Source organism: Rhinopithecus bieti, unplaced genomic scaffold (genome assembly GCF_001698545.2).
Source record: "Rhinopithecus bieti isolate Rb0 unplaced genomic scaffold, ASM169854v2 scaffold_42615, whole genome shotgun sequence".
Lineage (NCBI taxonomy): Eukaryota > Metazoa > Chordata > Mammalia > Primates > Cercopithecidae > Rhinopithecus > Rhinopithecus bieti.
In genome coordinates, this window is record NW_016817140.1 from 139,731 (window position 1) to 149,059 (window position 9,329).

Consider the following 9,329-nt stretch of genomic DNA (forward strand, 5'->3'; position numbering starts at 1 on the left):
CTCAGCCTCCTGAGTAGCTGGGATTACAGGCACGCACCACCACGCCCGGCTAATTTTTGTATTTTTAGTAGAGATGGGGTTTCACCATGTTGGTCAGGCTGGTCTTGAACTCCTGACCTTGTGATCCGCCTGCCTCAGCCTCCCAAAGCGCTTGGATTACAGGTATGAGCCACCACGCCCGGCCTTGTTGGACAATTTCTTAAAGCTTATAGGACCTTTTTCACTTTGCTGCTTTGCCAACAGCAATTTAAGTCATATGTCATATGAAAGCCAGGTAGAGCATTCTGAAGAGAAGACTCATGTGGTAGCATATACCCTACTCACAACCAGGCAGTCAATTATTGGCTAATTCCAGAGGCACCATGGTTACCAGCTATGGTGGTCCTATGAACACTATTTGATTATTACATTGTAGGAAATTGGAGGTTACTTTTCCTTCAGTTCGGGGCTTCTAATGGGTATGGACTAGAGTCTTATCAATATTTCTTTAAAACGCTAAGGGTAGTTCAGGACCTTAGCAAAGTACCAAGAACCTGATAGGAAATATGCTACTTATATAGTATGCAGAGAATGAATAGTCAAGGTCAAGGACAAACACAATCACCGTGCCTATATCATGATTCTTTGGTATAATCAAAGCTAATTTAAAAGTATTACTTTAGGTAGCGGTAAATAAAAGTGAAATCAACCCAGGTTGTTTTACTTGGTTTGGCCTATACCTTGTTTGGTTCCCCTGGATTATATGAAGAAAACATAGGAATTTTTCGGATCTCTTCCTCTGACAAACGATTTCTCTGGATTTCATCTTCTGGGACAAATTCTATTGGCTGCGTCAGCTTCTTAGGCCCAGTCCAACACTGCTCAGGTGAAAAATCAATAACATTTGCCACATGGAGACTGGGGCCTTTACCCTGTGCTGCCTGTTTTCCCTTGTCCTGGAGTAATGATGGGCTCTCAGCTGTGACTCTATCACCCACTGATGTAGCTGAGACCAGTGAGTGGGAAGCAAAGGGTTCACCTCTCATAAGTTGGAACTCTTCAAGACGTTTTTTCATTATCATCTCTTGGTAAAAACTTTCCAGGTTGTTCATGGGATCACCTTTGTTCTTCTTTTGGGGTTCATCTGGATCAAGACAAAGAGATAGGGAAGTTCTACAAAGCCTACCAATACACCTTTGACAAATTAATAAAAATTAAATCCTGGACCTCAGATAAAGAAACACTGCTGGGGCAGGTCTTTACAACCTGTGACAAATGACAATGGTAAATAGTTATCTTATTACAGTACATTTCAAGCAAAACTATAGGCTAGAACTACGGTGAGGCACGTCAGGCACCTAGGGTCATGCAAATATATGTACCTCTAATTGATAAGGACATTTAAAAAAATATAAGCAACATAGCACTACACTTCAAAAAATTAATAATTCCTTAGTATCATCTAATACCAATGTTATGTTCAAATTGTCCTGATTCCGTCAAAGAATTTTTTTATACTTATTTATTCAATTCAAAATCTAAAATAGCCTTTGGCTGTTATATCTCTTAAGATTCTTTTATTCTAAAACAATGTCTCATCTCTCCCACCCCTCTATTTCATTTTCTCACTCGTCCATTGATTAAATAAACTACATTTGTTCTATGAACAAATGGATTTGACTAATCATTTTCTGATGGTGCTGTTTAACTTGTTCCTTAATCCCTTCTATTTCTTGACAGATAATCTATAGCTATGCTACCTAATACAGTAGCCACTTGTCACATGTGTCTATTTAAGTTAATTTTTAAATATCAGTTCCTCAGCTGAACTTAACAAATTTAAAGTGTTTGATAGTCACATGTGGCTAGTGGATACCATATTCGACAGAACAGATAAAAACTATTACATCATTTCAGAAAGTTGCATTGGACAGTGCTGATCTAGAGGTTTGATTAGGTTCAGGTTCAATATTTTTAGGAAAGAATCCTTTAAGAATAGAGATATACTTCCTATTGTATCATGTCATAAGGCACATAATGTTTAGTGGTCCCATTTTTAGTGATACTGAAATTGATCAGTAGATTATGGTGGTAGATGGTATTAGTCTCATCCCTCCATTATTAAATTTTCTCATTCACCTTCCACCTAATGGGTTTTTTACATCCACTGATGACCATTACCTAGTTTATTAATTTATTAAGAGTTGCAAATCGTGGCTTTCCTAATTCTATTATTTCTTTTATGCTTATTATCTGTAATTCTATAATGAACTTACCGTCATCAACTATGTGGTTTCCCTAAATGTAGATCATATGGGAATGGCAGGATAAATGCTTGATTCTTTGCCATTATTTACCAATTATGAGAGTAAGAGTTGACACCTTAGAAATGTCTAATGGAGGCTGGGCACGGTGGCTCATGCCTGTAATCCCAGCACTTTAGGAGGCTGAGGCAGGCAGATCACAAGGTCAGGAGTTTGAGACCAGCCTGGCTAACATGGTGAAACCCCATCTCTACTAAAATACAAAATTAGCTGGGCATGGTGGCGGCGCCTGTAGTCCCAGTTACTCGGGAGGCTGAGGCAGAAGAATTGCTTGAACCTGGGAAGCGGGGGTTGCAGTGAGCCAACATCGCGCCATTGCACTCCAGCCTGGGCGACAGAGTGAGACTCTGTCTCAAAAAAAGAAAAAAAAAAAGAGCAATATCCAGTGGTGAAGAATGGTTATTTTTAGTATAATAATGAAATCGTGTATTTTCATATACTTTATTTGTGTCAATTAAACATAGTCATTATTCTTTTTAGTGGCCAAATTATCCCACTTAGGACCAGTGGGAGCCCTTTCAAATCGGCTCCTGTATTGCTTCCCGGCTTTCTGGCACAGCCAAATATCCTAAGCTCATCTTGCATACCTCCTAACTCAAACCTGGAATATATTTGTAAAGATCCTTGGTTCCTTTTAGTAGGAAGTGGTATTTAGAAACCAAAGTGTGTTGCTGGTGTGAGCAGAAGCAACTTCCAAGTTGTTGTTTCCAGGCCTTTTCAGTGGACAAAAGCTAGGACTTTTTTTTTTTTTTTTTTTTAATGATCACTTAGATGGTTTTTATTTTAATTATTTTTTTAAATTTTACTTTAAGTTCTGGGATACATGTGCTGAACACCGCAGGTGTGTTACATAGGTATACATGTGCGCCATGATGGTTTGCTGCACTATCAACCCATTATCTAGGCGCTTTAAGCCCTGCCATGCTTTAGGTTTTTTTGTCCTAATGCTCTCCTGCCCGTTCCCCCTATCCCCCGACAGACCCCAGTGTGTGATGTTTCCCTGCTGTGTCCCATGTGTTCTCACCGTTCAAACTCCCCACTTATGAGTGGAGACATGTGGTGGTTGGTTTTCTGTTCCTGTGTTAGTCTGTGCTGACGCAACGAGGAACCTTTTTTTTAAGAGAAAAGAAAACCATGAGTTTATATTGGTATTTCCAACTCAAATTTAAATAGCAAAATTTTACTTAAACTCCTTTATTTTAGAGTTTATCTCCTCTCATCTCTTAAAATATATTAACAAAATTATCATTATTCTTCTTCCTACATGAATACTCTATAGACATCATTTAAAATGTCTTTCAACACATCACTATCACCAATACCCCCACTGAATATAGTTTACTGTTTCTTTGGAGTTACTTTTGTCCTTAGAATATGGGTACCATTGGAAAGATACAAATGTTTTAACAGTCCAATAAGTAATTGGTTTTCTTTTGTTTTCCACAGCTTGTGTGGCTTATGATACCACACTTTACTTATCTATTCAGTTACATTGCCTTCAGGTTGTTCCTTTTGAATTTTAGGATTTTCTACCTTCCCTTGATAAACTTTTAAATGATGCAAAATATTTACATGGATCTAAAGTGAAACTGTTATAAAGCACTTTCACAGAAGTCTCACTTCCATCTCTGTCCCCTTTATCCCATTCTCTTCCTTCCCCATAAATAATAATTTTTTATTAGGTTTTGGCTTATGGTTCCATTGTTTCTTCTTTGAAAATATAAGCAAATAGGCATGTATACACATACATATAATTCATTAGTTATACCTCTCTCCTACATAAAAAGTAACTTACTATAAGCACTGGTTCTACAATTTACATTTGTGCACTTAACAATATATCCTGGAGATAGTTCCATATTAATGTGTAGAGCTCTTCTCATTCCTTCTTATAGCTGCACAGTACTCCATTGTGTGGATGTACCATAGTTTATTTAACTATTCCCCTCCTGACACACGTTGGTCTTATATCCAGTCTCATATTGTTAGGAATAATGCCCTGACAAACAGCTTTGTGCATACAGGATTTGGTATTTTTCAAGTATATGTTTGAAATAGATTCCCTGAAGTGAAACTGTTGAGACAAAGACTAAATGTGTATGTAATTTTTCTATGTATTGTTAAATTTCACTCTGTAGGAGTTATACTATTCTATATTTCCACCAGCAAGGCATAGGAGTAGTTATGTAAGTATTTCCTAAGGCACAAAAAGCACTATCCATTAAGGAAAAGATTGATAAATTCAACTACATTAAAATCAAGAACTTCTGTTCATCAAAATGTCATAAAGAGATGGACCAAAAAAAAAAAAAAAACCCACAGGATAGGAAAAGATATTTGCTACACAAAGAATTATCAGAGAACTTAAATCTAAAATACATGAATAACTTCTACAAATCAATAAGAAAAAGATGAACAACCATTAGGAAAATGGGCAAAATACTGAAGAGATGCCTTACAAAAGAGGAAATACACATAGCTAATAAATATATGTAGGCCAGGCATGGTGGCTCATGCCTATAATCCCAGCACTTGGGAGGCTGAGGCAGCAGGAAAGTTCCTTGAGCCCAGGAGTTTGAGACCAGCCTGGGCAACATGGTGATACCCTGTCTCTAAATTAAAAAATAATAATAAAATAAATATATACAAATGTGCTCATTCACATTAGAATTCAGGGAAATGCAAATTAGGAAAGGAACAAGATACTAATAGAAAACAAACATATTGGCAAAAATTAAAAAGAATGCCAACACTACATGTCAGTGAAGTCGTAGAGCAACTGGTACCCTCACATATTGCTGGTGGGAATGTGTACACACAGTGCAAATCAACATGACATCATTTACTAATGTCGAAGATACGCTCAACATACAACCCATCAATTCTACTCCCACGTATATACCTTAAAAAAATGTAGGCATATATGCACCAGGACACGATAATAAGAATTTTCAGATCATTGCTATTTATAATTGCCCAGAGTTAGCAAAAATACAAATGTTCATCTAAGAAGAATTAATTATAAAATTCTGATATGTTTATATGATGAAATACTATTATCCAAAGAAAGTCAACAAATTTCAGCTACATATGTCCAAGTGGATGAACTGATTAATACACTAAAAAATAATCAGGGATGTATCAATAAATAAGGATTCCTCCCTTTGTAAAGCTAAGTGAATTACATGGCATGTTAGAAGGTAGGAGTGCTATAAAAAAGAAAAAGACACAAGATAAGATTAGAAGAGCTATGGGGTGGCTGTAATTTTTAATGCTGGTCTGGATAGGTCACATTGAGAAGGTGCTATTTGAGTGAAGACCTGAAGAAAGCAAGGGCATCTATCATACTGATATTAGAGTGAGGTCTGAAGGTAGGAGTATGTCTCAAAAAACTAAAAAAGACTGAAATCATATAAAGTATGTTCTGTAACCACAACGGACATACATTAGTGATCCACTACTGTAAGAAATAGGGGAAAACACAAATATCTGGAAATTGAACAACAAACTTCTAAATAACCCATGGGTCAAATAACTCATAAAGGAAATTTAAAAATATTTTGACCTCAATGAAAATGAAAACACAACATATCAAAATTTATGGATGCAGCTAAAACAATGCTGCATCCATATGACAGACACTTATAGCTTTAAATGCCTGTATTGAAAAGAAGAATGGCTTCAAATTTAAAACCTGAGCTTCCAAGTTAGGAAACTAGAAAAAGAGTCAACTAAACACAAAGCAAGCAGAAGGAATAAAACAATAAAGATTAAGAAATAAATCAATGCAATAGAAAATGGAAAATAAAGAAAATCAACAAAACCAAAAGCTGGTTCTTTGAAAAGTTTAACAAATGACAAACCTTTACCTAGGCTGAACAAGGAAGTAAGAGAGAAGACAAAAATGACTAAAATCAATAATTAAAGAGGAAGCATTACTACTAACTTCAGGGAATGAAAAAATTATTTAGGAATATTATAAATAACTTTAGGCCAACAAATTAGGAAATCTAGATAAATGGACAAATTCATAGAAAGATACAAATTACCAAAGCAGTCTCAAAGAAAAAATGAATAACAAGAGGGTGAATTAGTACTCAACAAACAACCCACAAAGAAAAAACCCAGGTCCAAATGGCTTCATTGGTAAATATCAAATACTTAAAGAAATAATACCAATCCTGCAGAAACACTTCAGAAAAGGGAAGAGGAGGAAATACTTTCCAATTCATTCTGTGATGTCAGTATTACACTGATAACAAAACTAAACAAAGATATTACAAGAAAACCACAGACCAATATTCCTCATGAATATAGATGCAAAAATACCTAATAAAATACTAGCAAGCCTTATCCAGCAACATACAAAAGAATCACACACATGTAAGTGGGATTTATCTCAGAAAGGAAAGACTGGTTTAACATCTAAAAATCAATAGATTAAATCTTAAATCACATGATCATCACAGTAGGTGCAGAAAAAGCATTAAACAAAATCCAATACCCATTTACAATTTTTTAAAAGCTCAATTAACTGACACTAGAAGGGAGCATCTTCAACCTGCTTGTAGTAGGCAGAATAATGGCCCCACAAAGATGTCCACATCCTGATCTCTGGAATCTGTGAAAATGTTAAACTTTACTGCAGAGGGGAATTTGCAGATGTGATCATGTTAAGGTTGAGATAGGAAGATGATTCTGGATTATGCAGGTGGGGCCAATGTAATCATAAGGGTCCTTATCAGAAGGAAGCAAGAAGGTCAGAGACAGAATGGGAGATGTGATGATGGATGTAGAGGGTAATGTGAGGAAGAGGTCAAGAGCCGAGGAATGCAGGTAACCTCTAAAATCTGGACAAGGCTCAACCAGAGCCTCTAGAAGAAATGCAGTGCTGTTGACATCTTAAGATTTCTGACCTCTAGAACTATAACGGCAGAAATTTATATTGTTTAAGCCACTAAATATATGGTAATTAGTTACATACTAATTCCCTTTCTTTTCATAGGAAAGTAATATACTGCCAAAGAACATGTGCAGAAAACCCAGAGCTAAGATCATACTTAACGGTTAAAAACTGAATACTTTTCCCCTAAGACTGGGAACAAGGCAAGGATGTTAGCTCTGATCACTTCCATTCAACACTGTACTGAAGGTTCCAGACAGTATAAGGAGGCAAAAAATAAAAAATAAATAAAAATAAATAAATCTCCAAATTGGAAAGAAAGAAGTGTCTTTATTCACAAGAAATAGGATTGTCTGTGTAGAAAACTAAGATACTATAATAGAACTATTAGAATAAAAGAGTTTAGCCACAGTATACAAATTAATATAGAAAAATCAACTTTAGGCCAGGCACAGTGGCTCACGCCTATAATCCCATCACTTTGGGAGGCTGAAGACGGAGGATCACTTGAGGTCAGGAGTTCAAGACCAGCCTGGCCAATATGGTGAAATCCCATCTCTACTAAAATACAAAATTAGCCAGGCGTGGTGGCGCATGCCTGTAATCCCAGCTACTCAGGAGGCTGAGGCAGGAGAATCGCTTGAACCTAGGTGGCAGAGGTTGCAGTGAGCCGAGATAGTGCCACTGCACTCCAGCCTGGATGAAAAGCGAGACTCCATCTAAAAAAAAAAAGAAAAAGAAAAATCAACTTGACTTCTATATAATTGCATGCAACAATTGGAAAATGAAATGTGAAAACAATTCTCTTCACAAGAACATGAAAATCATTAAAATGCTTAGAAATAAATTCAAAAGGCTGGGTGTGGTGGCTCATACCTGTAATCCCAGTGCTTTGAGAGGATGATGTGGGAGGGTCATTTGAGGCCAGGAGTTTGAGACCAGCCTGGGCAACACAGTGAGACCCCATCTCTAAAAAAAAATTTTAAAAACAATTAGCCAAGCATGGTGGCATGCGCCTGTAGTCCTAGACATTCAGGAGGCTGAGGCAAAAGGATCCTTTGAGCTCAGGAGTTGGAGGCCGCAGTGAGTTATGACTGTGTCACTGTACTACAGCCTGGATTACAGAACAGAACCCTGTCTCTAAAAAATAATAAATAAATTCAATAAAGAAAGCATAAGATTAAGTTTGATAAAATAAATGTAACTAAAAACTACAAAACAATGCCGAAATAAATTGTAGAAGATCTAAACAAAGGAAGAGACATTCTATGTTCTTGTATTAAAAGATTAATGATTAAAGATCAATTTTCTCCAAATTGAATTATAGATTCAACTCAATCCTTATTAAATTCCAGCAGGCTTATTTTCTTAAAATATTGGTAAGCTGCTTCTAAAATTTACATGGAAGTACAAAGCACCTAGAATAGAAAGAGTGATTTTAAAAAACAGAAACAAAGTTGGAGGAGTCATACTACCCAATTTCAAAACTTACTATAAAGGTACAGTAAAAAGATTTAGAGTATAAGGATAGGCAGATAGATCAATGGAACCAAGCTGAGCGTCCAGAAATAAACCCTTACATTTATGGTCAATTGATTTTTCCACAAAGGTGCCAAGACAATGGGAAAAATAACAGCCTTTAAATAGTGCTGGAACAACTGGACATCCATATACAAAAATATGAACTTGGACCCTTTACTTTACACATAAAAATCAACTCAAATGTATAACATATCTAGATGTAAAATCTAAGACTATAAGTATTCCAGAAAAAAAAAATAGGAGAATATCTTTCTGTCCTTGAGTTCAGTAATGATTTCTTAGATATGATACCAAAAGCACAAGCCATACAATAATGAATTGAACTTCATTAAAATTAAAAACTTCTGTGCTTCAAAAGACACTGTTAAGAAAATAAAGAGAAGCTACAGAGTAGAAGAAAACATTTGCAAATCATATACTTTATAAAGGACTTGCATTCAGAATAAAGAATTTTTATACTCAGAAAACAACCCAATCAAAAAATGGGCAAAAGACTTGAATAGACATTTCACCAAAAAAGACATATTGATGGCTAATGAGCAGATGAAAAGGTATTCAAGATCATTTGTTATTACAGAAAT

The 9,329-nt window shown here is 35.9% G+C and overlaps 1 protein-coding gene across 3 annotated transcripts in view; it reads right to left on the reverse strand.

The window, feature by feature from the left end:
• Positions 1–9,329, reverse strand: part of RBM41 (RNA binding motif protein 41) — a 54,195-nt gene that overhangs the window by 24,156 nt on the left and 20,710 nt on the right. For all 3 annotated transcript variants that reach the window (XM_017855816.1, XM_017855814.1, XM_017855815.1), the window contains one exon: positions 720–1,123. In XM_017855816.1, coding sequence (XP_017711305.1) covers positions 720–1,123 — 404 coding nt within the window. The remainder of the gene's footprint in view (positions 1–719; positions 1,124–9,329) is intronic.